This window comes from Mycothermus thermophilus (genome assembly GCF_041956435.1).
Source record: "Mycothermus thermophilus strain CBS 625.91 unplaced genomic scaffold VTJ04scaffold_6, whole genome shotgun sequence".
Taxonomy (NCBI): domain Eukaryota; kingdom Fungi; phylum Ascomycota; class Sordariomycetes; order Sordariales; family Chaetomiaceae; genus Mycothermus; species Mycothermus thermophilus.
In genome coordinates this window covers 2,833,028-2,858,851 of record NW_027191432.1, presented here as the reverse complement: position 1 = coordinate 2,858,851, position 25,824 = coordinate 2,833,028, and the positions used below count along the sequence as shown (strand labels likewise).

At 55.9% G+C, this 25,824-nt stretch overlaps 10 protein-coding genes across 10 annotated transcripts; 5 read left to right on the top strand and 5 right to left on the bottom strand.

Annotated features, from left to right (window-relative positions):
- Nucleotides 1-60: 60 nt before the first annotated feature.
- On the top strand, nt 61-1,020 carry VTJ04DRAFT_9451 (uncharacterized protein; the record flags this gene model as incomplete). The annotated part of the gene is made up of 3 exons (XM_069368000.1): nt 61-140; nt 211-284; nt 371-1,020. 3 exons carry the CDS (start codon nt 61-63, stop codon nt 1,018-1,020), a joined length of 804 nt encoding a protein of 267 aa, XP_069216272.1.
- A 203-nt stretch (nt 1,021-1,223) lies between these two features.
- Nucleotides 1,224-5,043, bottom strand: VTJ04DRAFT_9450 (uncharacterized protein; the record flags this gene model as incomplete). Its single annotated transcript, XM_069367999.1, has 5 exons — nt 1,224-1,371; nt 1,439-1,948; nt 2,018-2,485; nt 2,576-2,918; nt 3,762-5,043. 5 exons carry the CDS (start codon nt 5,041-5,043, stop codon nt 1,224-1,226), a joined length of 2,751 nt encoding a protein of 916 aa, XP_069216271.1.
- A 1,974-nt stretch (nt 5,044-7,017) lies between these two features.
- VTJ04DRAFT_9449 (uncharacterized protein) lies at nt 7,018-7,856 on the top strand (the record flags this gene model as incomplete). Its single annotated transcript, XM_069367997.1, has 4 exons — nt 7,018-7,079; nt 7,157-7,246; nt 7,466-7,737; nt 7,837-7,856. 4 exons carry the CDS (start codon nt 7,018-7,020, stop codon nt 7,854-7,856), a joined length of 444 nt encoding a protein of 147 aa, XP_069216270.1.
- A 1,129-nt stretch (nt 7,857-8,985) lies between these two features.
- On the bottom strand, nt 8,986-10,482 carry VTJ04DRAFT_9448 (uncharacterized protein; the record flags this gene model as incomplete). Its single annotated transcript, XM_069367996.1, has 4 exons — nt 8,986-9,219; nt 9,291-9,835; nt 9,903-10,021; nt 10,085-10,482. The coding sequence occupies 4 exons, from the start codon at nt 10,480-10,482 to the stop codon at nt 8,986-8,988; spliced, it is 1,296 nt and encodes a 431-aa protein (XP_069216269.1).
- Nucleotides 10,483-11,675: 1,193 nt separating this feature from the next.
- Nucleotides 11,676-14,855, bottom strand: VTJ04DRAFT_9447 (uncharacterized protein; the record flags this gene model as incomplete). The annotated part of the gene is made up of 1 exon (XM_069367995.1): nt 11,676-14,855. The coding sequence occupies one exon, from the start codon at nt 14,853-14,855 to the stop codon at nt 11,676-11,678; it is 3,180 nt and encodes a 1,059-aa protein (XP_069216268.1).
- Nucleotides 14,856-15,806: 951 nt separating this feature from the next.
- Nucleotides 15,807-18,347, bottom strand: VTJ04DRAFT_9446 (uncharacterized protein; the record flags this gene model as incomplete). The annotated part of the gene is made up of 1 exon (XM_069367994.1): nt 15,807-18,347. One exon carries the CDS (start codon nt 18,345-18,347, stop codon nt 15,807-15,809), a length of 2,541 nt encoding a protein of 846 aa, XP_069216267.1.
- Nucleotides 18,348-18,855: 508 nt separating this feature from the next.
- VTJ04DRAFT_9445 (uncharacterized protein) lies at nt 18,856-20,379 on the top strand (the record flags this gene model as incomplete). Its single annotated transcript, XM_069367993.1, has 2 exons — nt 18,856-19,334; nt 19,398-20,379. The coding sequence occupies 2 exons, from the start codon at nt 18,856-18,858 to the stop codon at nt 20,377-20,379; spliced, it is 1,461 nt and encodes a 486-aa protein (XP_069216266.1).
- Nucleotides 20,380-22,314: 1,935 nt separating this feature from the next.
- Nucleotides 22,315-23,220, top strand: VTJ04DRAFT_9444 (uncharacterized protein; the record flags this gene model as incomplete). Its single annotated transcript, XM_069367992.1, has 1 exon — nt 22,315-23,220. One exon carries the CDS (start codon nt 22,315-22,317, stop codon nt 23,218-23,220), a length of 906 nt encoding a protein of 301 aa, XP_069216265.1.
- A 508-nt stretch (nt 23,221-23,728) lies between these two features.
- Nucleotides 23,729-24,643, bottom strand: VTJ04DRAFT_9443 (40S ribosomal protein uS7; the record flags this gene model as incomplete). The annotated part of the gene is made up of 4 exons (XM_069367991.1): nt 23,729-24,046; nt 24,111-24,294; nt 24,405-24,450; nt 24,550-24,643. The coding sequence occupies 4 exons, from the start codon at nt 24,641-24,643 to the stop codon at nt 23,729-23,731; spliced, it is 642 nt and encodes a 213-aa protein (XP_069216264.1).
- A 353-nt stretch (nt 24,644-24,996) lies between these two features.
- VTJ04DRAFT_9442 (40S ribosomal protein eS25) lies at nt 24,997-25,433 on the top strand (the record flags this gene model as incomplete). Its single annotated transcript, XM_069367990.1, has 3 exons — nt 24,997-25,054; nt 25,136-25,345; nt 25,408-25,433. 3 exons carry the CDS (start codon nt 24,997-24,999, stop codon nt 25,431-25,433), a joined length of 294 nt encoding a protein of 97 aa, XP_069216263.1.
- Between the last annotated feature and the right edge of the window lie 391 nt (nt 25,434-25,824).

Genomic DNA, 25,824 nt, shown 5'->3' with positions numbered 1-25,824 from the left:
AGACCCGACCTTCCAGGCTTTTCAAGTCGCTGCCATCCCAGCAATCGGGTCAAATCCATCATGGGCCACCACAACATCCAGTTCTTTGGCGATCCATTTTCCGACCATGGCGTCTGGAGTCCCCCCACGAGCAGGGCCAAGTAAGCATGCGTTCGACGTACATACATCATCGTGGTAGGAATGCCTTGCTGATTGCACACTTCGTACAAGTTTTTGCGAGGAGGACTATAGCATCACCTTCTACTTGGCCGAGTTCATCAACTCTCTCACCAATGTCGCCTATGGTGCGTCCCGTCGGGTCGGGTTTGACAGTTGCCGTGTAACTACCCAAGACAGACAGCCTTACTCACACACTTGACTTACACCGTAGTCTACTACGCCCTTCTCGCCATGTATGGCTCATCTAAGCATAGCCGCCGCGGCATCCTCTCTCCCTCTTGGGATTTTATGTCGGTCTCCCTTCTCGTCCTCGGCATCGGATCCTTCCTTTTCCACGCCACCTTGCGCCAAACCCTGGAGTTTGTTGACGAGTTCTCGATGATCGGCTTGGCTTGGTCAATGCTTCAGGCCTCGCTTACCTTCCGCCAGCCTCCTGGCCGTGCCCGCGCCATCTCTATCGCCTTGGCTGTGGTCTACCTCTCCTTCTCCGTCTTCTACCTCCAGGCGCCCTTGATCATCTACCAGGTGTACGCTTTCACCTCCTCACTTGGCGCGCTGCTGCTTCACACCTTCTATGTGTTTTACTGGGCGCCCTATGGCCTTCCAGAGTCCAAGCTCCGCGACTGGTCCCGTCGTACCTGGAAAGCCGTTGCCATATCTGTAGTTGGCTATTTGCTCTGGATCATCGACTTCGAGTACTGCGCTCAGCTGCGTGCCATGCGCCAGCACCTCGGCTTGCCCTGGGCCTTCTTGCTCGAGTTACACGGCTGGTGGCACATCCTCACTGCGGTCGGTGCGAGCCAGTCCATGCAAATTGCCCGGGAAGCGAGAGCCGAGATGAATCGGGAGAAGTCGAAATGACACTGAGCAAGCCAAGGTCGGGTGGAATAGACTGCAGAGTCCCGAGAGTTGTAACCACGATACCCTCTTACGATAGATGTAGATTGACTTGTTAGAGGCGGAAAGACTCTCCGCCGTTGTGACGTACGGGTACACTTCTTCTTTCACACTCTGGTCTCGGTTGATGTAGAGAAATGCTCAAGATGTCGTCAAGTTCAGACTCATTACTCCGGTCCCCAAGTAACATGGACAACAGGTGCAGTAACTGTGTATCCCGGGTCTTCGGTCGCACACCAAACCAGCCCGTCATACAGTGTTTCACAACTGAACTCGCTGTCAACAACCGCCGTGGATTCTCCGCTGAAGTGAACCCTGCGTCCAGTTAGCTCTCCTCGGAGAAGATGCGAGATAATGAGGACAACAAAAGGGGGGAACTCACGGATGCGCCTTATCCAACTCCTGACACTTCCACTTAGCCTTCATCTCCAACTCCTTCGTCACCCTATCAAACCGAAACTGGCACCAATAGGGCCACAGAGGCGGAGCGATATTCCCACTCTCTCCAACAACACATTCGTACCATCCTTCCGCCCCAGCCACCGGCCTCCCTTGGTTCACGGCGATAGGATACTGGTACCTCCTATCCGGGGCCGTCAGGATCACCTCGAAGTACAACTTGTCCTGGGTCTCGCCGAGAAGCGCGATGTGGCTGAACCTCCATTCCGGGTTGAAGATGGATGCCAGAGTGCATGCGTCCCCGGTTGTCTCTCGCAGCACGGGGTCCTCAATTGCGTATGGTTCCAGCGTCACAACCTCGCCGGCCAGCGTGCCTGGGAGGGACACAGTCCCGCTGCTAGCACAGTAACGGTTGATGAGGCCAGTGAGTTCCGAGGTGATTGACTGGCAAGTCAGGGCTAGTGCCGTGCGGCCGGAGGCGGTGATTTGCAGGCTGGATGGTTCTCAGTTGATGAACGGAGGGGTGAGTAGAACAAAAAAGGACCTAAGATGAGGTACTCACGGCTTTGCGGGGTCTTCGTCATCGCAATACCACGTCTGATTCACCACCAGCGCGTATTCCTCAACATCAAACCATGCCTGCGTCACCACGGGATAATTCCCGACGTTGGACGACTGAAACTCCTCCCCGTTGCACGACAGGGTTGCTATCCCATTCTCGACCGCCCCGCGGCCCATATTGCAACTCGCCTGGTAGCCGGTCACCGCATTGTCGATGACGAGGACAAAGTTGCGGAAGGGCGCGACCTCTATCCCATCGGCAGGCTCGTCGACGTAGTGGATCCCGCTGAGGACCCAGCCCGGCGAGGTGGTCGAGCGAGATGTGCAGCCGGGGGAGTCGTGGCCTACCGGACCGTCGGAATAGGCGGGAGTAATGGAGACGGGCGAGGTGAGGTTGGCGCGGATGAGGAGGGGAGAGGAATACGTTGGTGAAGGGGCAGTGGCCGTGCCGACGGCGGTGAAGGTCAAACTGTGGTCGGAGGACTATTAGTCCGAACTGAACAGTGACGGAGTAGCTCAAGCTGTGTCTAATTAACTAAGGACAGATTAGAGAACCTACAGCTTCCCCCTGTCATCGCATTTCCAAGTATGTTCGACATGGTACGTCAACCCCTTTCCAGACTCAGGACTCAACTCAACAGCCGCCTCAAGCTCGTCCTCGGCAGACGACGACTTCACGACGGCGCACTCATAGCGCCCAGCTTTTGCCTCGGTCGCGGCAGCCCCTTTACACGCCACACTGGCTATGTAGTTGGTGGCACGATTGACCAGGTTAAAAGCAAGAACGCCATCAGTAGCGGTCCGCGTCACGTCTTGTACCAGCCAGCTGGGAATGATGAAGGAGCGATTTGTGCAACCAAGCGATCCTTGTTGGGCTGAAACACACACGCTGGCGGTGGCGACTAAGAGGAGACGCAAGAGATCTCGGATTGCCTTCATCGTAGTGGGCGAAGAGATGGTGAGAAGGGGAAGTGCGTGTCGGGATCGGAGTGGCCACTCAACATCAACCAGCATGGCTGCCACCAACAAAGAATCAGGTATACGTATATATGCTCCATATTCTATACTCTTGCATCTGGGACACAATTCATCTCCCTTTGGATCGATTCCATCTTCCTGTTCTCGTACTATACATTGGTGAGACGAAACCGATGAGCGGAGCAGTGCCCGACCCCCAAAGCAGCCATTAACGCGGAATGACCCCTGGATGCAATCAAGATAAACTGTTGGGGGAAGAAGGCAAATGTAACACTGCGTCGTGGGACATATACCCAGATGGCATTGGATACGAATGGATATATTGCCGCAACGGTGATCGCTCTTGTTCAAGCCGGTAGCTCTTGAATTGCCGACGTTGTACAGAAAATCATGCCCGGAATATCTGCCGTGAGATGGCGACAATGCTGGATGCCGGTCAGTCACGCTAGGAGAAATAACTCCCCCAGTCACCACATAACAAACAGGATGTATGTGGATTCTTCACGAGCAACTTGGTCATCACAAGATGGTGTCGATGCCTAGGTAGTTACTGGGTGGCCCTAACTCTCCCCACCAGAGAGCCCAGAGCAAGTAGCGAAGCGAAACGCACTGTTTCGCCTTTTAAGCGCTTCTAGCTAGGTGCTTCTTTATCTGCCGACGTATTAATCTCTCCCGGTTCGGATCGTGAAGCTCGTTTAGTCTTCTTTCAAAGGTTGCCCGGAACTCCTCTAGGTCTGAAGGGTTCAGGCCACGACCGCCATCCTCACTGTCCTCGTCGTCTTCACCCTCCTCCTCCTCATCTTCATTTTCCTCCTCTTCCTCTTTTTCTTCCTCATCTTCTTCCTCGTCTTCTTCCTCTTCCCCCTCCTCCTCATCGTCCTCCTCATACTCATCTTCATCCTCGTCTTCAGTTCCATCTTCTTCGTCCCCATCTTCGTCTTCATCCTCTTCATCCTCTTCATCCTCCTCCTCCATTGTCTCCCAACCATCACTATCGGAGTCCATATCCCCAACTGGAAGGTTTGGAAGCCAGAGCCTCCCTCGAGAAGAATGCTCTTCATGCTTATATGCTTTCGCAGAGATCCACTGTCCAAGCAAGCAATTCCCCTCGTCATGCGACTTGCACTGCGTCTCGTTGAAATCCTCAAAGTCGAACACTCTGGCGTTGAAGCACCACTCACCAATAACCACATCCGCAGGCTGAAGCCATGCCGTAGGTTCCTCAACGACGCCTTCGACCGGCACCTTGAGAGGCTCTCCTCCATTTCGGATGCACGCACATGCCCTCTGCCTATCCATCTTCCAAGCCAACCAAGCGTGGTTCCTGTGTTGCCATCCCCACCATTCCAACTTGCCGTCCCTAGCCATACCCATCTCCCAGCACACCTCAAACACGGCATCGTACAGCTCGCCCATAGTCAGCCCCTCCTCCACCAGCACAATCTTGCCTCCGGGACCCTCGTCGAGCCCGTCCGGACGCGCCCCATGTCCTACCCTTCCCACCCGCACCACCGGCGGAGCCGTCACTTGCATGCGCCTCCAGGACGCGCCGCGTCGGAGGACGGCTTTGTGCCCGTCGGACTTCCGATCGAGAATGGCGGGGACCCTGCCTTTCCCGTCGCGGGTGCCCGGCCCGTCGTCATGATACGCGAGGTGGAAGCCGGAGCAACGCGGGAGGCGGCCCAGCCTGAAGAGGCCCGGCCGGCTGCGGGGGCCTCGGCACCACGGACCGCCGGGGCTGGATGGGTCGGCAGGAGGGAATAAGCAAGGAAAGGCGTGCTGGAGGAGAGGGTTGAAGGTGAGAGTGTCAGGTCGCAAGACGGGGGGTGGGGAACAGGAGGAAGCTGAGGCAGCAGTCTTCTTCACCTCCGGGCCCCAGTCAGGAGCGAAGAAGAGGTGGCGCTGGAGGGCTGGTGAGGTCGCGATTACATGGTTCCAGTGCTTGCACACTCGCTGGGCTGAGATCAGGAGGGTGCGCTGGTCGAGGCGCAGGAGGATAGCTTCGAGGAGCTCGGTGACCGAGAACACGGCGGTGCAGTTGGGCTCCATTGGGCGTTGTCGTGGGCGAAGTCGCCCTTATTATCGCCCGAGATGGCACTGACAGCGACGGCTTTGTCTGAGGGGTAGTTACAGAGCAGTGCCCAGCAGACAGACGTCAGACGGAGGATGGGTAGAGTGCATTTCAGCCCAGCCAAAAGAGGGGAGAAATGGCCCACAAGTGGCTGTGGTCTTCCCGTTCATCCTTCCTCGAGGAGCAAGGCGAGTGCCCAAGATGGGACACATGCAGCTAAGCTGCCCCATGAGGCGTGCGGCTAGTTGATCCTAATGAGTGGAATATGTTAAAGATCCTGAGCTTGGTCGGGATCGTCCGCTTGGACTGAGAGAGAAAAACGATGAATCAAAATAAAAATAAATAAATACTTGAATACAATAGTTCTATTTACGCTGTATGACAATGGCCTGGCTGATCCTCGTGCTTTGTTGTCTACAAAGACTGTCCAGACATACTGGTGCCCTGGGTTTCAGTGAGGCTGACCGCTCGGTGAAGAGGAATGCCGACTACGCATCCGTACTTGGAAGATGGGAATACCTTCACATGCTCAACCCCGTGGGCTGCGTCGCATTAACTAACGCTATGAGCCTGTGAGCCTCAGCGTTGCAATGACCCAACCACAGGCACAAAGGCACCAAGCCACATGCGCATCCTTCGATCCTCATCATCAAAACCGGCTATGGCTCGAATTACACAGTACATTACGGAATACACACAGAGCAAATGATGATATGCGGAGCATACGTAACTCTAACCCGAGAGTTCACCATGTGGCGAGATTCTTGTCCAAAAGTTAATGCATGCAATGCGTCACTGGCTTGGGCAGCGAGGATAGCGAACAAGTTTTGCCGTGCAAAGTAAATACATGGTGAGGTGATCTTCCGTCCTGACAGCCCCCTTTCATCTCAACGGCGATAGCTCGGGCATGCTGCATCCCTCCGTGGCGTAGGTTTACCCGTAAGGTGTAAAAGCCATACGAGGCAATGTTTCAAGCTCGGTCGAAACGAACCGCGATTTGGTATTTTTATTTTTGCAAACGAAACACGATGCGACACGGAGAAATGAGATCGTTATGCCGCGGTTACTGATCTAATTTCGCACCTTTGGCGCCGCACAGTAAGCTGGTGGACACGGAACTAAAGAGATAGATCCTGTCATCCAACGCCGCGAACGAAGCAAATATTGTCGAAGGAGTGTACAGAATGTATCGTCCATGGCAGGATCCCGATCACCCGAGATGTAGGCACCTTATCATTCTGCCTAATGTTGCCAGACTGAGTCAGCCGGGTGCGATCGAGGCATGCTGTTCAGTCGACGACGAGATCCGCGTGGTTCAAGACTCCAACATGACGCGGCGCCCCCTATCACGGGAGACACTGGGCAGAAAGAATGCTGCCCGCAGCCGCCAAAGAAAAGACACGGCGAAAGCCGTAGATATAGGGTCACGCTGTCGGATGCGACCGCGTGCCTACCTCCTGCTGTACGCCTCTGAGGAGCCTACCGGTGTCTCCCATGGGAGGTCAAGTGAAGTGTTCGGAGTATGGTGACTTAGGGGGCCAACTCATGTTGCAGCAGCATGCGCATGTCATGCTCCCCGCATCCATCCATGCCAAATGGACGCCATGGATGTGCCCGCTTCAGTGCCGGACTGTCTGCCCTGCGACCCCTGAACGCCATGCCTGAACCGGCGAAAGGGGAGGGCTCGGCGGTTGTCCAGCCATGGAGCTGGGTCGGCATCAGCTGGGGGGGTCCGGGTGCCTTTGACCTTGTTCTGGTGGGACTCGATTTAAAATGAGCATTTGATCTCTCCTTTGCCCCCCTGGACCGCCTCGACAACCTCGACATTGAACTCGACATTACTTGCTTTTCACAACACCAAAACTGCTGTGCGCTGTGCACATTGTGTGTTTGACTGCGCTGCATATCCATTGCCGAATAGCCTCGACCTCGCAACGAGAACCGCCGCCACCATGACGCTCACCGACGAGGAGCTCGACCGCGACTGGGTGCCCAACGGTCGCCGTCCGCAATCGTGTGTCCACCTCGGCCCCAAAGCTCGACCCCTGAGTCGCGACACGGTCAGAGATAGGTAGCTAACTAGAATGACAGCACCATTGCCCAGATGTTCTCTCAGGAATTGATGGACATCTTCCGCATCGAGAACAGCATCACCGACCTTGATGAGGAAATCGACAGGAGGTCAGTATGCGTCTTCTCATGAGCCATCCTCCTTCCCCCCTCTCACCAGCACCCCTCTCTTTCCGATCCCCCGCTCTCCGCGGACACGGCCAACCTACCCCACCATTACATCCTCCCCTCAAGAACAACGACGTCACACACAAAGCAGACAAAGAGCCACACCCATCCCAATTCCAGCCAAGCCCTTGCTAACACGCTCCCTTTTTCGGCCGCAAACAGGAAGCAGCAAATCAACTCGCAAACCTCGGAGCTTGAGCAGCTCGAGGCGCGCATCCGCGAGATGGAGAGGAAGCTGCAGGAGCAGTATGGCGCCATCACCGGAGGAGGATCCAAGCAGCCAGCAGCGCCAGTGACGGGACAAACTAACGGCGCCGAAGCGAACGGCGCCTCGGCGGCCCCTCCCGTTCCCGAGAAGGACCTCCCCCTCCGGCCCAATGCCACCAAGCAGCAGCAGCAGCAGCAGGCCCAAGCGACGCCTGCGAGGAGCGAAGGTGAATATATATAGGCAAACCCCCGTTTGAATGCGTTGGAAAGCACGCGCGGTGGGCTGACCGTTGCACTCCTTTCGCCTTTCTTCTCTCCGCAATCAGACGGCGAACAGGATGCTTAAAAGTTGCCCGGTCGGCCGAGAAGATTGAAACCAGTGTTTCCCACCTCTACTGAGGCACCCGGGATCCAACTATCCTTCTTTCGGGCCAAGAGAAAAAGGAGAAGACGGGCAAGACGACGGACGAACGCCAGGGACGACGAACGGACCAGGAGAGAGGGTTTTAATACGCCTCAACGACACGACGACCTTCCTTGCAACCTATACCCCATATGGATCTATTGCTTAACCTCATACCAATACCCCATTTATTATCCAATTTTGTTTTCAACGTTTTCACCATCTCAATCAACAAATAGACTCTTTAAACCCTCCAATCTCTTCATACACACACGGCATACCCGACCGACGCTGTGATGATTCACCACTCCGCTCGCTATAAGAACCTCAGTCATCTGCGCCGCCAACTCGCTCTGTCACTTGACTAGTCATCTCACGGCCCTCTCAACAAACCGCCTTCGGTCCTTCTCTCTCTCTCTCATCCACTCATTCTCACACATCCTCCATCGACATTTTCCACCTGGCTTTGGGGAGGCGTCGTTGTTGCTTCTGCGAGTTTGTCATGTCACGGGGTGTTTTGGTGGTGGTTGGTGCTCGGACTGTGTTGGGTTTTGGTCAACGGGGACACGGAATCATGAGAGTCGGGGCGGTGGACCTAGTAAGGAGTAGAAGAAAGAAGGACGGGATATGGCAATGACTAGATGATGAGTGGGATGGATGGCTCAGACTGGACTGGCCCGGCGATCTGGAGAGGCTGTCCGAGGGTCGTCAAACCCCTGGGAGCATCGCCCGCATCGCGTCCGGCGTTCCGTGCCCATTCTGTTCCTGTATATATTGCTGTTTTTGTTTTCCTTTCTCTATTTTCCCCACGGGAGTCCAAGGTTGCATTTTGAATAATACAACGTCACCTGCACCTTCTCACGCTCCCATATTGGTGTGACGTCTGACTCCAATTCTCAACGATACAGGTGAAAGGTGATCGACTGTTCCACGTTCTACTCTAGATGCTAGGTTTATGTGGAATGTACCTCTCAAGTCCGTATCTCATGCTTCCCTTCCCCCCTAACTATACCCTGCAGATAACCTCAGCTATCAGTCCCTTTCACCACCTTCTAGTATGAAGACTGGCGAATCAAAACTTCTTCGGCGCAAAGCCAACGCGCCCCTGGCCGACATCGAACACCGTGTAGACGGCCTTCAAGAACACATCCCCAAAGATGGCCCTCCCGCTGTCATCCCATCCCTGCAGCCCGCCCATGCAGACCTTGGGATTATCAGGCATGTTGGTATAGTTCATGTATTTTCCAGGAATCCTGGCGATGAACCCACTGTCGAAGCTGATCTCGAAATCAGGCAAGACCGGGTTCTGATATTCGCAGCAAGTGTCAACAAGTGTTGGACCTCAATGGCATGGACTGGGTACAGATAGAGACTCACATTGCACGGGTAGGTCCAAACCCCACCAATGGACTCATTAAACATGGCATTCGGTACGTCCGAGAAGTACAAGTCAGACACATCCTGGGGCATCAGGATGAGCGTAGTGCCCGTGTCCACAATGGCACGCCACGGGATTTGGGTCGACTTGTACCACCTGTCCTGGCCCTCGACATGGATGCCTGTGTACTCCAGTTCCCAGAATTGCGCACCCGGGAGGAGTGATGTGTACTTGATGTGGCCGGAGTGCCGTTCATGGTCGATGTAGCCGAACGTGTACACCCCATCCGGCGAGCGCCAACGCAGGTCGACAGTGAAGAGTGGCTCGTTCAAGAGGGGAAGCAGCGAGGACAACACTGTAGGCTGCTTGGGGCTGGTCTGCACCGGGAGCCTGTAGGCAAGGCCGAAGATGCCGTCCATGTATGGATCTTGAATCAGCGAATTCGAGACGCTGATAGCAGACTCGACCGTGGCATTGTGCACCGTAATATTCGCTAAGGTGACAACGTCACGATAAACGCCGCCGTATGCACTGCTTCCGTCGCCTAAGGGCCTGAGTGTCAGCGGAGGGTAAGCTGGCTTCAGGGGGCTGTTCAGAGTGATGTGACTTACCATACGTGATCCACCAGGTCGTGTTATGAACCTTCTCGGCAGTTGACGACTCATTGATGCGGAAAACGTGGTCCCGGCTTTGGGCAACATACGGGTGTGTGTCGGTGGTATAGATCCAGCTACGAGATATGGTCAGTCTTCCTCCACTCCACAAGAGGTTCCCCGAGGGGCGGATATCATACACATCCGCCGATCCGGTATCCAGATCAAGATTCAACCATTGTACAGGCGTGCCAAAGCCGACGGGGCTCAGATATTCCCGGTCATTGCGGATCGAAACGGCGGGGACGTCTCCGAGTTCCCCTTCCTCGCCTTTGCTGGGGTGCCCATGAGCCCCAGCCATGGCGGCGAGACTCTTGATCAGCTGCTCAGGAACCTTGGCCCCCCATTTTCTGAGGGCACGGGCATATTCCGCCGGACCGTTAGGAGAGTAGTCGGGGTTCCGCTTGAGGTAGATTATCAGGGAACGGTAATCAAGACCTTTGACGCTGGAGGGGATGCTGGCAGCATCGAGGAGAGACCCGAAGAGAGACACGAAAACAAGGGCCCCGAGGGCGAGAGTGAATCGAGTGGTCCCCATGGTTGATCTAGAGGCTGGGCGCGGATCACGGCCCAAAGGTTGGATTACGGGAGGGGGTAGGAGAAGAGTTTGAGGATTGGATTCCGAGGAGGTGACAAAGAAAGAAAAGGAAAGGGAAAATAGGCCCAGGAGAGAAGCAGCACCTAGCCCCTAAACCAAAGGAAAGAAAGAACCTCAATGGCACCGAAATATACAGGGAATAGAGTTCCATGGGAAACAGGAAGGGACACAAACACAAAGGCAATGGGAAGCGGGAAGGTGCACCGTTCTGTAACCATTCCACGAAATATTCCGGAGGCAGTTGGCTCCCGTTCCCATGACCATGCCTTGGCCGCCTAAGACTGAAGGAGCTTGACAGGTTGATAGGACCTTGCCATAAATAAACATCTCCCGGGAAACAGCTCGAAAAGACGGGATGGATCACCCAAGCCCCAAGCAACTCGATGAGTACGGATGACCCAGCTCCAACCCTCTCTTCTTCCCATCGTCGGTCAACTCAACCACGCAGTCAGAATCACAAGGAGCCAAATAGCGCACAACAAACTCCAAGGGAACGACATAGGGGTGTTTGCATCTGTGGTTGTACACGATCAGGTCGTGCTTGTGTCTAGATGTTGGGCTTGTATCTCCTCTCGGCCGGGTCCCGAGACAACAGCACGCTCAGAAAGAAAGCCCGTGCCACGGCCAGCTGCCCAGTACCACCACGCCAAACAGAGTCCAGTCTGGGCTCTGTAACGTTCTTCCAACCACGGGTACCTGCAGAAACCGCTGGCTGTGATGTGGAGAGACCCGGGGGGACAGCATCTGCATGATATTGATGTTCAATACTCGAAGGGAGAAAACCAAGGGAGAATGACTATAAAACCCACAGCCAGTCAGCGGAAATGATCAAAGTACAATTTTGAAAGCTCTACTCATGTTGGGTATGCGGCTTGAACGGGAGGAGAGACCTTGATACAGCATCACACCGCTGTCGAACAAAGCAAGATGGGAGCGCATTTCCAGGATCACTTCTAGCCAATTCAGCGACATGTATTCCTAGCAATGTCATGTCATATCTTGTATTTGTCCATAATCCGTAGTATACACTCCCCAACTCCAAAGCAAATGCAGCACCTGCCCCTAGTATCCTTCACAAGTTCCAGATCTAAGTAGGTAAAGGACCAGAACAGCATCTACCCCTGTCCTCCCAACTACAACTCATCATGTCCCTCCTTCTTCTCCCCGTCACCAGCTTCTTGTTGTTGTTGCTGCTGCTGTTCGTGCTGCTTCTTCATCTCCTCCGCCTCCTTAACAAACTCCTTCAACATCTCATCGATCTCCTCCTTTGACTGGCCCGGCTTCAACTTGACCGTGGCCGCCGGCTTCTTAGCCGACGCGGTCGCGGTGGTCGCGGAAGCAGTCTTCTTCCCGACCTTCTTCGTCTTGCTAGACTTAGTCTTTTTCTTCGTCCCCTCCTCCTGGTCCACACCATCCTCCTTGAACTTCCTCTTCTCGTAATTCTTCACGCCCTTCATCGCCAGCGCGAGACCCGCCTTGTCCAGCTTGTCCCTGCGCTCCTGCAAGTCCTTGACCAGAATGACCGGGTTATCGGTGGGGCCGAGCTTCTCCTGCTCGGGCAGCTTCTCGGCCAGCCACGCCGTGATAGCCTCGTACAGCGCCTCGGTTTCTTTGAGGTCGTCGAGAGTGTAGAGCGGGGGAACTGGTCCGCGGTCCTCAAGCACAGGGGGTGTAGAAGGAGTGGCGCTTGCGGCGGGGGTGGAGCTCGTGGTTTCGTCGTCCTCAAGACCGTCAAAGTCGCCCGCGGAGGTAGAGGGCGATGGCTCAGCAGTGGCAGAGCTCTCGCCGCTTTCAGTGCTTGCAGAGGCAGTGGCCTCGGTTGAGCTGGAGGACTCGGTGGCAGTGCTCGACGAGGCAGCAGCCGCAGCCGACTTGGACGAATGCCAGGCTTCGTACTCAGCAATCTTGTTCTTGACATCCTTCAAGAACTCCTTGGTGGTGTTCAGTGCTTCTTGCAGACCCTTCAACAGCTCAGGCCTCTTCTCGGCCTCCTCAATCCGCCTCAGGACAGGCTCAGCAATTCCCTGAAGCAACTTGAGCCTGACGCGCAGGTCCTCCTTGCTCGCCTCGGCGCCGTCGCCGTACAGCCAGTCGCTGGCATCCGAGTTCTTGGCCGAGAGATCGGCGCGCTCCGCGTCGGTCGAGTGGGCAATAAAATCCTCGCGCTCGAGCAGGTCACGAACCTTGTACGTATAAGCCTCAAGCTGGTTAAGAGCCTCTTCGCGCTGCTTGCGGGCGCGGTCCGACGCATCAAAGGCCTTGAGCCGGTCTTTGAGCGAAGTGACCTCAGCCTTTGACAACGTCGGGATGCCCGCCTTCTCGAGGGTGAATTTAATTGGAATGACAATGAGCTGCTTCTTCGGATCCGAGGACTTTGCGTCGGCAGATTCAGTGGCGGTGGTCGCAGCTGACGACGAGGTAGAAGTCGAAGTGGACGCAGACCCAGTCGAAGAGCTCTCAGAAGCAGATGAGGTAGACGATTCCTCCGCCTTCTCAGATGATGCCTCATCGCCCTTGATGGGCTGTTGCTCCTTCTTGCCGAAGCCAAACAAATTCTTGACGCCGTCAACGAAACCCTCCTTCTCAACAACCTCGGCCTCGCACTCGAGCACAAGCTTGGTGACGTCAACCTCGCCGTTCTCCGGAGCCAAGCGAGCGCTCAGCTTGAGCTTGATATCAGCGCGGTCGCATTTGTGCTTGTCAACCAACTCAGCCACAGACGCGGTCAGGTTCTTGGTCTCCAGCTTTTTCGTCTCAGCTTCAGTCCCGGAAGCAACCTCCTGGTAGAAGGTCAGAGAAAAGTCCTCACGATTCGCCAGCGTGACCTCCTTTGCAGGGCCACCCAGCACCGACGCAGCCGTCCACAGGCGCTGGTGCTTCTCCTTGCCGTCGTCCGTCTTCCACTTCATGCCAGCGGGGTAGATAGCGGCCTCGGATATGCGGATCTCCTTGACGCGGAAGCTGGGGCTAAGCTCGGCAGCACGGAAACCCGCGCCGAACACAGCAGCCTCGTCCGAGTTGACGTTGGTACGGATCTTGTCGGCGCCACCAAGGACCTTCTCAAGTGCACGCTGCACGAACGGGGTGCGCGAGGCGCCGCCGTGCAAAATAACGGAGTCGAGGTCAGCAATGCTGATGCCGGCGGCCGCAACGGCGCGCTCCACGGCAGCAGCGACACGCTCTGCGTGCTGAGCAGCCATTTTCTCGAAATCGGCCCGCGTGATGGCGTACTTGAAGTCGATATCCTCGTACAGGCCCTCGATCGAGGTCTGGGTGTTGCTGTTGGCGCTAAGGATGTGGCGCAAGCGCTCGGCCTGTTGGGTCAGCTTTGCGATGGCGCGGCCGTGCTTGCGGACAGCGTCGATCTCAATGGACGCGGCGCGCGCCGCCTTGGAATCGGCGAACTGGGTAAGCATGTCGTCGACGATCAGGTAGTTCAAGGCGTCGCCGCCGAGGGTGCGGTCCCAGCCAACGCCGAGGACCTGAACCTCCTGAACCGTCTTGTTGAACTTTCCGACGTCCTTAACCGTGCGGCTCTGGAACCGCATGACTGTGGCCTTGGTGGAACCAGCGCCCATGTCAAAGACCATGTGAACTTCGGGTTTGCCCCCCTCGTTGACATTGGGGAACTGGCGGCTGGTGGCGTAGTGGAGACCGACGGCCAGGCCGTCGCTCAGGAGAGACAGCACCTTGAGGCCGGCAAGGTCGGCGGCCAATTCGACGGCACGACGCTCCTCAGCGGTGAAGTACGGCGGGATAGTCAGGACAGCGGAACGGACCGGGCTTTCCGGACCAGCCAGGGTCTCGGCATTCTCGCGGATCGTGCGCAGCTCCATGGCCAGCAGCTCCTCAACCAGCCATGCCTCTTCCTCCGGGGGAAAGGCACGAACGCTCTTGAAGGCGGCGGTGCCGCGGGTCTTGTCGGCGACAAGCTGCAGGGCCGGGTGGCGGCTGACATATTCCTTAACTTCGGCACTGTCGGCGGGCAGGCCAAGTAGAGTCTTCAGATTCGGGAACGAATCGCCAGGGAAGCGTGGGGCAATGGCCAGGGCGTCGGAGCCATAGGCACGTTCGGGGTAGGAGCCGGGTTTGGGGTCGTTTGTTGGCGGCTTGAAAGTGAGGGCGGACAGCTCCTTGCGGCGGGAGTCCTTAGTGAGAACGATCTCAAGAGGGATACCGGGCTTAACTAGAGAAGCCTTGATGTATTCGGTGCCGAGGTCAATGCCAACGACAGCGGCAACGGCAAGCACCTGCGGCACGACCAGCAGGAGGGCCGTGAGGACCACCGATAGAGGGGTCCTTCGAGGCGCCATGGTGGGCGGGGTGGAGGAGTGTGCGCCGACTGCGCCAATCCGTGGTTGTTCAGGTGTTTATCGAACCTCAATCCTGGATTCGGAATATTGTCGGTGCTGTCGTTGTCGGCGTTGCGTAGAAGCGTTGGCAATGTCTGTTTGGGGAACCTATGTGGCCAACTCTGGAGCAAAGAATGTGGACGAAGCAATGTGTCCCAAAGAACAAGTCCACCGCCCTGGTTTCAAGGAACCCAAGAAGGCAGCAAGAACAGAAAAAGAGAGGGAAAAGAAGGGAAATTTGTGATTGGAAAAGACTGCTAATCAGCAATCCCTCGTCAATTTCTTGCCACGTCTCCTGTTATTTTTACTTTTCTGGAATTGATGGCCTAGCTGGTGTATCCTGCTCTGGCAGGCATGGACATGTTGATGCTGTGTCTTTTCTACCGTTGCACCCAAACTTCCGAGTTGCAAGCTGCAAGCTGTTCTTAGCAAAAAGGACAGCTAAACTTGATTGGTAACACCGCCCAGACCCCTGCTTCCGTGACGAAATGGGCCTCTATGGGCCGCGATTAGCTAATTGCCAAGGAAAACGGCTTGGCATTACTCGACGGACCCCTCGAAACCACCACGCAACAATGCTGGCAGCAAGGAAATCTGGCGATGCTGCGGGTCTTGAATCTGGCTAGGCCGAGTTGCATGTTACATAAGGCAATGAATGTCCTGTTGTCTGGCAACCACAGTCAATTCCGGCCCCATTATCCGGCCTGGACCCGCCCCGCCCCCGGCCCGACACCGAAAGGTGGGGCCGGAACTCCGAGGCCCCTCCACAAGAGTTTCCCCCTCCGTACAATGTGTTCTGATGTTAGTAGGCACCTAGATCACCGTCAGACTTTATGCTGGAATAGCGCCTCGTGGCATGGTACGCCTTTGTGCGAAAAACTAACTGACAACTACTCCGTATGCCACCACAAATCATCGCCGCCCCTCCCCCATAGCCTCCCTCTTCAACCGTTCCAAGGCCCTCTCGTATTCCTTGACCTTCTCCTCCGAGAACTCTCCCTCTCCATCTCCCTTTCCTTCCGGAATCCTCACTCTCTCCACCTTTCCCACTCTCCCGATGCTCGTCACTGCCCCCTTCCCCTCGCCCGCAAAGTCTCTCCAGAACCGCCTCGCCTCGGAGTGCTCCACGAGCGTCCACGCCCTGCCCTTTCTTCCTGCACGCGCGGTACGGCCAACGCGGTGCACATACGATGTCTCGCTAATGGGGATATCGTAGTTGACCACGTGTTCGAGATTGAGCAGGTCAATGCCGCGAGAGACCAGATCAGAGGCGACGAGGATGCGGAGCCGGCCCTGCACAAAAGCCCGCAGCGCACGGGTACGGCGTGCCGTCTTAGTGGAGGACGTGAGGGTGCCAATGAGCGGCGCAAGATCGGGAGCAAGCAGGGCAAGGAGGCGGGAGAGTCGCAGTGCCGCTTCGTTAGATTTGGTGAAGATGAGGACGGTTGTTGGGAAGCTGGGTTTGGCGCTGGAAGATGATCTTGGTTCGGTTGAGCGTTTGCCACGGGAGGACGCATCCGAAGAGTCTGAGTCTGATGAATCTGACGAATCTGAGGAGCCAGATGAAGACGAATCCGATTCGGAATCGGACTCAGACGACGACTCCGACTCGCTGGTATCCGATCCTTGAGGGCTATGGACTGCATCCTCGTTCAAAGAGTTCATATGCTTGCTGCGCAGCAGACCTACCAGATACAGCGGCTTGAGACTGGGCTCGCGAACCTTGATAGCAAATTCCTGCAACTGGGCGGGGAGGTTTTGTTCGCCAACCTTGGTTCCCTCCACAACGACGAGTGTTGGCCTCCACAGCTTCAACCCATTCAAGAGGCTGAGGTCGCGCGTCATGGTGGCACTGAGAATAACCTTGCGAACGCCCGACTTGTTGGACCCTGGGAACTCCCGAGCGCCAGGCTTCTCAGCCGCCAACATCTCTGTGACCGTATCCAGCCACTGTTGGAACTCTTGCGCCAGCAGCTTGTCGGCCTCGTCGACGATCAACCAGCGAACATAGTCCAGGGTGAACCCGGGTGTCTTTGTGATGTGCTCCACGAGCCGACCTGGCGTGCAGATGAGAATGTCAACTTTGGAGGTGTATGTGACGATATGATCGGCCAGAGGTTTCGAATGCTCAAGGTTGAGGTCATTATCGTCGTCTTCCGAGTCTTCGGGGCCAACAAGCCTGTCTCGTTTCCGCAGATACTCTTTGTATCCCTGTGGATCGTACCTCTGCTCCTCACCCACGATAACTCCCTGCTCCTCCTTGAACACCCGATTGCCCATGGCAGTCCCGATCTTGACCCGTTTCCCACCGCCAATGGCGAAGGCTGCTGCACAAGCCTCGCAGGCCTGTTGAACCTGCTGAACAAGGTCTCGCGTTGGCAACACGATAAGCGCCCGTAGCTTGGTGACCCGCCCTCGGCTGAGGTCATGAACCATGGGAAGCACGTAGGACAGCGTCTTGCCTGACCCCGTGGGCGCGGCAACCACAACATCCCCTTGCCTCTCGGGAGAGGGCAGCAGCAAGGGGAGCACCGCAGTCTGAACGGCAAAGGCATCCCTGAACCCTTTGGACTCAAGCACCTTGGACGATTCGGGAGAGATTCCAAGCTCGGTAAACGGTCGCGTTGTGTCAGGAGGTACCCGCACTGGAGAGGCGAGCCATGGAGGGAGGGTTTCGTAGGTGACCTTGGACTGGTCTAAAACGACGGGTTCTGGCTGGGGCAACGGCGCAAGACCATGTTCGACCTGCGGTTCTGTCTCTTCCTTCTCTTCCTTGTCGCTCTCCTGCTTTTCTTCTAACAGGGGTCTGAGCTGCAGCGATCTCTGAACCTTTTCGAAGACGGATTTATGTTTTCTCCGCATATCGTCTTCATCGGCGTCTGCCATCTCTGTGTCGCCATCGGCATCTTGTTTCTTTTTCTTCTTCTTTTCTCGCTTCGGCGGCTTCTTGTTGTGTGCTGGTTCGGCAGGTTGTGGTTCCGCCGCCAGTTCTGGCTCTGGTTCTGCATCATGCCCCTGCAGAGCTTCCTGTTCTTTCTCTGGTGATGCTGGCAAGGGACTTTCAGGCTCGGGACTCTTGCGTTTTCGGGAGCTCGACTTCTTTCCCTTTGACTCTGTTGGCTCTGCGCCATCGCCATGTGCCACTCCCTCGTTCTTCTCCTTCTTTGACTTGGACCTTTTCGTTTTCTTGTCTCCTGCCCCTGTGAGCTCTTCGTCGAGGGATCGCCTTCGCTTGCTGTGCTCTATTGGTGGTAAATTGGAATCGTCGAAGACAATGCGCTGAGGCTGGGCCGGTACCGGCGTCGGTGGTGGCGGCGCTGGAGCTGGCGCGCTGTTGGGGATGTATCGGGCATAAGGTTTCGAGGTAGATGTCGTCGCTGACAGAGATGGTGCTGCGGCGGGAGGATCCGACACCGGCTTGGGCTTCGGGGGAGGGATGTAGCGGTTGTACATTGTGATAACAGGACGAAATTAAGTCAACATTGGCGATATGGTAGATTCTTTTTTAACCTTCTCGCAGCAAACTGAGGGCTTGAGCTATCCGAGAAAGTCGAGCAAAGCATTTGATGGCGCTCGGTAGCGCAAGCAAAAAGTTGCTGTTGAGAAAATGGCAGCTTTCTCTTTCTGCCGGTCTTGGCGATGCGAAGTGACGTGGGGTCCTCCATGAAGCCAGTCTAGTAGTAGCAGGCGGTCAGCCTCTCAACAGACATGGATCCCGGTCTCCCGGTTCCTGGAAGAGTGGGTCCGATTTCAGGGCCCATTGTGTTCTCGGCATCTCGAATCATGGTCCAAGCTTGGGAGTGGACAACGTGAACACGACACGACAAGAAGACGACAGGGCAACCACCCCAACCCGGGCTCCTGGAGACTGTCTAAAGTCCAGGCTTCTACTGAGACATCTATACCCATCGAATAAGCCAACGGGACATGCGATTCCCACCTCCGACCACCCTCAGCAGCCATGGCGCCCACATATAACATCGCCATGGTTAGCGACTTCTTCTTCCCCCAACCCGGCGGCGTCGAGAGTCACATCTACCAGCTGTCAACCAAGCTTCGCGACCGCGGCCACAAGGTCATTATCATCACTCATGCCTACAAAGGCCGTACTGGTGTCCGATATCTCACCAACGGCCTCAAAGTCTACCATGTGCCTTTCTTTGTACTCTACCGCTCTGCCAGCTTTCCAACAGTCTTTTCATTCTTCCCCATCTTCCGCAACATCGTCTTGCGGGAGCGCATCGATATTGTCCATGGCCATGCCAGTCTGAGCAGCTTGTGCCATGAAGCCATCTTGCATGCCCGCACCATGGGTCTGCGCACCGTCTACACGGACCACTCTCTGTTCGGTTTTGCCGACGCCGCGAGTATCTTTGCCAACAAGTTGCTCAAGTTCAGCTTGAGCGATGTTGATCATGTCATCTGCGTGAGCCATACATGGTGAGCTGCTGTGCCTTGTTTCCCCATTATTTCTCTTGCCACATATTGCTTACACTCCCATAGCAAGGAGAATACGGTTCTCCGCGCCTCACTCGACCCTCTGATGGTCTCCGTGATTCCCAATGCTGTTGTTGCCGAAAACTTCAAACCGCTGGATCCGTCCGAGTTGTCTTCGGATGCTTTCTCTCGTCGCCACCCACCTCCTGCACGGCCTCCCGGCCCTCATGACATGATCACCATCGTCGTCATTTCCCGTCTCTTCTACAACAAGGGAACCGACTTGCTTACCGCCGCCATCCCACGCATCCTCGAGAATCACCCAAACACGCGCTTTATCATTGCTGGTGATGGCCCCAAGGCCATTGACCTAGAGCAGATGATCGAACAAAACGTGCTCCAGGACCGCGTCGAGATGCTAGGCCCCATCCGCCACGAGGAAGTACGCGACGTTATGGTCCGCGGTCACATCTACCTCCACCCCTCCTTGACCGAAGCTTTCGGAACTGTCATCGTCGAAGCCGCAAGCTGCGGTCTGTACGTTGTCTGCACTCAGGTCGGCGGTATCCCTGAGGTCCTGCCTTCCCACATGACCGTCTTTGCCAAACCTGAGGAGGACGATCTGGTCGCAGCCACAGGCCGTGCAATTGCCGACCTGCGCGCCAATAAGGTCCGCACTGAGCTGTTCCACGAGCAGGTCAAGAGCATGTACTCGTGGACGAATGTCGCCATGCGTACCGAACGGGTCTATAACGGTATCTCGGGCGCCATCAGCGAGGCTGAGTTCTATGGGTATGACGCCGTCAATGGTGCCGGGAGCTGGAGCGCCGCCCGGGGCAGGTCCGGTGTTCAGAGCTTCGCCCTGATTGACCGCCTTAAGCGCTATTATGGATGTGGTATTTGGGCTGGAAAGCTCTTCTGCCTCTGCGTCATTGTCGACTACCTGATCTTCCTGGCCCTTGAGATATTGTTTCCAAGGGACAAAATCGACATTTGTCCGGACTGGCCAAGAAAGGAGAGGAAGCAAACCGATAAGGACTCGGGATGAATACTATAGACACGCTATGAATACCAACGCATGCGGCAATAAGAATTGTCGCTATCGCGGATCCTCGTCCATTCAGACGTCGACCAGCCATGCAACAGACCGGTTTGAGGCCATATCTTTCAGCAGGCTACAAGCCACGGCTCATGGTCAACCTGACATACCATTTCACCCTACAGAATCACGTTCCAATAACTGGTCGGTGAGGGGTCTCATAGTTATAGAGGCCAATAACCTGACTACTTAGTGGCTTCTCACTGCAGGACCAACATTTGGCACATGATCGCTTCTGGGACTAATTCTCTCCCGCCTGAGCAATACCTTCCGCCATCACAATCCAAAACCACGGGCGCTTTGAGAGAGGATTCACACGGGACTCTCCGAAAGAGACAAGAGACCAACTACCATTTGATTCATGGTTCCTACGACAGTCAGTCCACCAGAAGCAGCCAACTCACGGACTTGGAAATGCGACCCAACGCACAGCCGGTTATACCCGATTGTCACGCCAGCAACTCGGCTTCCCGCCGGTGGACTCTTGACGCCGCAGCCTAAGGGGAAAAGGCAAGAATGCAGAAGCGCATCCTCGGCGCTATCGTAAGCGGGCGAGTTGGTTTGGGGGAGGGGAATCGTTCCCGGGATACCGTGACGGTGGAAAGGGTCTTGAAAAAGGATGAACCTTTGTGGTCACAATGTGTGGGGCAACCGAAATGTCGTAGAGGTGGATGGGCTATTAGTTCGGAGAGGTGTTGCTCCTGCAGACGCAAAGAGGATCGGGTCGGTCGTTGGTTTGGCCAAATTAACAAAAGAAGTAGTAGGAATCACCCAAGCTTGCTTCTTGTCGAACGAGTGGTTTCAGCCAACGCAATTCTAAGGTAGAATAAGCTTAGTTGTGTGAGCAGAGTAGAGAATAATGTGTAAGATCTTCGAATTCTAGAACAAACAGGCAGGAAGAGAGAAGGGTAGGTAGAGGCCAAAGCTACCATGAAGAGTGACTGAGCCATCTGAGTCCCGTCTGTACCTTTGTGATAACCACCAGTCCATGCCTTGGAGACAACCAACTGCAGTCTTGCTTTTCACAACTTTACTGTGAAACATAGACTTGCTGCTCCCGAAGCTGCAAGGCACACGCTCGGTTCCTCCCTGAGTATCTTTGCCCCGGGCCAAGGTCAACAAATCATCCTGGACGTAATCTCTGTGTGTATGCATTTGGGCCAAACGACCACAGTGGATGAAATGAGTGCTGAGTTTCGGTCCACCCGGCAACTGCTGTCTGCATCCACGAGTAAGTCCGAAGTCACAACTTCCTTTTCATATGAACTTCCAGGTCCCATCCCTCACTCTGCCTGTGACTTGGTAGCTGCACTGTAGCGCCGTAGTTGCCCTGTCTGTAAGCCGGCCGGCCGGGTAGGCCGGTTCGGCCCCACTTTCGGCCCCACCAAGACCGGGCGGTCACCCGGCCGCAGCCCCGCATTCAATCGGTGACGGGAGATTCCCAGTTCCCATCACTCCGCTTCCAGTTCTTGTTCTTGCCACGACGAGCTGGAGTTCCTCCGGCTTGCTGATTTCCGACGGAAGGATTAAGACCTTCCAGTGTCCTGAGGGAACACAGCAATAAAAAGCATTGACCACAGTCCTCAACAACGAGACTCAACTCCGCATCGAAACATCCGGTCAATGATTTAGCCACCAACTTGAGCAGAGGCACCAACTCCCCACCCAAGACATTGTGTTGCTGAAGAGCCGAGTTATAACTTCGTCCTCCAGTTCGTGGCCATCGACCCTGGTCACCTCTCGTCAAGACAACCACGGTAGACGGAATCTCCAGGGCAACCCTCAAACATCCAAACCTTCTCACCCCGGTTTTCCCAAGCTAGGCTCCTCAAGCAGCACACAAAACCCCGTCGTCTTTCCAAGACGTCATAAAAAGTCGAAGAAATGTCTTCCACCTCGTCTGGCACGCCCTTCATAGCTCTGCTTGAGCCCACCACGCTCAACTGGGACAAATCCCTCCCAGCGTCCGAGCAGCCCAACCCCTCCGCCATCCCGCGCACCTTCTTTGACGCCATGACGGTGCGAACCGAGGTGTTTGTCAAAGAGCAGGGAGTTCCGCAGGAGAATGAGTTCGACGACGACGACCCCCGGTCCGCCCACTGGGTCATTTACGCCTCGGTGAATCAGACCATTTCCCCGGCGGTCACGGATCCCGAGACGGGCCGGGTCCTGCGCCCCCGCCAGAGCGAGACCCGCTCGGTGCCCATCGGAACTCTGAGGCTGGTGCCGTTCCCGCACCCGCCTCATCCGAAGCCGGGCGGGGAGTATTGGGACGGAGTACTCGTCAACAGCGAGCAAGACGGCGCTGCTGCCAATGGAAACGGAAACGGTACCTCCGGCCAAACTACAGCTGACGGGAAAACGACCGAGCAGACACCTGCCTTTGTCCCGGACCGTCCCACTACCTACCACGACGGGATCGAGCCCTACGTCAAGCTCGGTCGCCTAGCCGTCTTGCGCGAGTTCCGGGGACGGGGGATCGCGGGCCAGCTCATCCGCACAGCTATTGACTGGATGCGGCGGCACCCGACCTACTTCAACCCGTCCCCGCGAGACACCGGATTTGAGCGGCTGGGTATGGAGGATCCGGCGACGACGGGGACGGCAGCGTCCCTGCCTCCGATCTGGAACGGACTGTTTTGCTGCCATGCCCAAGAGTCGGCGGTGAAAGTGTATGAGAAGTGTGGGTTCAAGGTGGATGAGAAAATGGGCAGGTGGAAGGAGGAAGGGATCTGGCATGTGGGCATGTTTTTGAGAGTGGATGTGATCCCGGAACAGCCTGAAATTTGAGCGCGGAAAACCAGGAGTGGGTTGTACAATTCTGAAGGAGTCTTGGAGAAGGGTTTCATCCCAAAGCGGCTCGTGGTGCATGCATATTAGTTGGAGGGTTTAGAAACCAGTAGCACGGCGGAGGAAAGCATGGTGTAATGGTAATGCTTGCGGGTGCATCGCTGGAGTTCTCATGGGTTGCTATAGCCAGCAGACGACGATGCTGGTGAACTGAGCAGCTTTTTTTTCACCGGGAGCAGCACAACATCAATAGACCTATCACAAGAACACAGAAACACACCACACTCTGATGCAATGAACCGAACTGCCCGTTCTTGTCCGTAATCACCGTTGGTGCTCCCTATCACGAGAGCCTTATTTGTGCCTGTTTGACAAGAATGCCATGCATCCCCAGCCCCCAAGACCGTAACGCGCGCAAAAGCAGCCCTTGTAAAACAAGCCGTAGTAGAATTTCCGTTCCGTCCCGGGCCGAAAGGTATCTCCCTGTTTCCTCCCACCATGTAGCCATTTACCGGTTGCTCTTGGCCACACGCTCCAGCTCATCCTTCTTCTTGATGGCATACGAGTTGCTGCTGCCCTTGGCGGCGTTGATCAGCTCCTCAGCCAGGCACTCAGCGATCGACTTGACGTTGCGGAACGAGGCCTCGCGGGCACCGGTGGTGAGCAGGGCAATGGCCTGGTTGACGCGGCGCAGCGGCGACACGTCGACGGCCTGCCGCCGGACGGTACCGGCCGAGCCGATGCGGGTGCTGTCTTCGCGGGGGCCGCAGTTGACGATGGCGTCGACAGCGACCTGGATGGGGTTCTGGTCGGTCATGAGGTGGATCTGTGAACCATGTTAGAATCACCAAGTCCTGTCTTTATCCTTCCAAACGTCTCCTGTCGCTTACGATCTCGAAGGCGTGCGCAACAATGCGAACAGCCATCATCTTCTTGCCGTTGTTGCGGCCGTGCATCATGAGCGAGTTGGTGAGACGCTCAATGATGGGGCAGTTGGCCTTGCGGAAGCGCTTGGCAGCATAACGACCGGCAGAGTGAGGGATGTAGACGGGGGAACGGATCTGAATGTAGTCGCTGCAAGAAAGCCCAAGTTAGCCGTCCATGTTCTCCGGCTGGCCCCAGCATTCCCCGAAGTTGTAGATAATTTCGAGGCCCATCGATCGCAGGTCGGAATGGCGTCTTACGTCAGGGAGATATCCCGAATCTCGACATCCTCGTAGCTCCAGCGGTCTGCGGTGAATAAGAGTCAGCGTCGAGTTCGAATTTACGGTCATTGATCGAGTTGTCGATGTGGCTATTTTTTTCGGGGGTGCACCGGGTCGAACGTACTGAAGAGCTTGACGCTGCCAACCTCGGCGAGAACCTCCTTGGGGAGGACCTCGTAGGCGGCGGTGTTGCCCACTTCGACTTCGCCTTCAGACATGATTGCGGTGGCCGACTGACTGCGGAGGCTGAAGGTGGTGGTGGGTTGAATTGAGGTTTTGGCGTGAAGGGGGACCGACGACAACTTTGAGAGGGTTCGATCTTGCTGCAGCCGGTTGGAGTGGTCGTGGATTTTTTTGGTGGCCCCGCCCAAATTGATCTGGGCGTTCCTTCAGCCACTCACAGCGCCCCATCCAATTAGGGCTCGTTTAACCTAAGCCAAAGCTCAGCTCAATCATTGGACTTTGGAAGTCGTCGCTTGCCCTGTGTCCATCTCCGCCAGAAAATCCTCCCCGCGTTCGAGGCCGAAGTTTGACTCCAACCTTCATCCAACCGCCAAACAGATAATTCAAAATGGCTCCCGCGGCTGCTGGTGCGAAGAAGCAGAAGAAGAAGTGGTCCAAGGGCAAGGGTAAGTACTTTCTGTCGTGATGCAGCCATTCGAATTGGCATCCATTTCGAGCACACCACTGACGCCATTCCCATCCGACAGTCAAGGACAAGGCCCAGCACGCCGTCATCCTTGACAAGGCCACTTCCGACAAGCTCTACAAGGATGTCCAGTCCTACCGCCTCGTCACCGTCGCGACCCTCGTCGACAGGCTCAAGATCAACGGCTCGCTCGCCCGGCAGTGCCTGAAGGACCTGGAGGAGAAGGGGCTGATCAAGCTGGTTGTTGGGCACAGCAAGATGAAGATCTACAGTACGTCAAGTGCCTTCTCGGGGTGGCTTCTAAGGACTGGAGCGTTAACCCTTTGTCTACAGCTCGCGCCGTTGGTGCTGCCGAGTAAACAACAAAAAACACCACCTCGCCGCACAATCGACGTTGGCGGCCCTGGCCGGGGGAAATGCGATGCGAATTTGTTCACGGCGGTTTGCTTGGGGTTTCGGTTCTTCGGCACGGCGCGAAAATCTCTGGGATTGGGAATGCTTGGGCAGGTCGGTCGGTGGTGTAGCATTAGGGATCGGAAGTGCTCCAGACCCTTAGACTGGAATTGCATCAGATACAGGAACACGCCGCGCCCTTGCCCTGCCAGGGTCGGACCTCGAGTCTTCGTTACAGGCGGCCGTGAAGGTCGTTCTGGATGCCGTGAGAGCCTGGACACCGGTTGGGGAGTTCCCCTCCAGAGGAACAGGCGGGAACATCAGAGTCATGAATTGATACCCGTCAACGAAGGAACT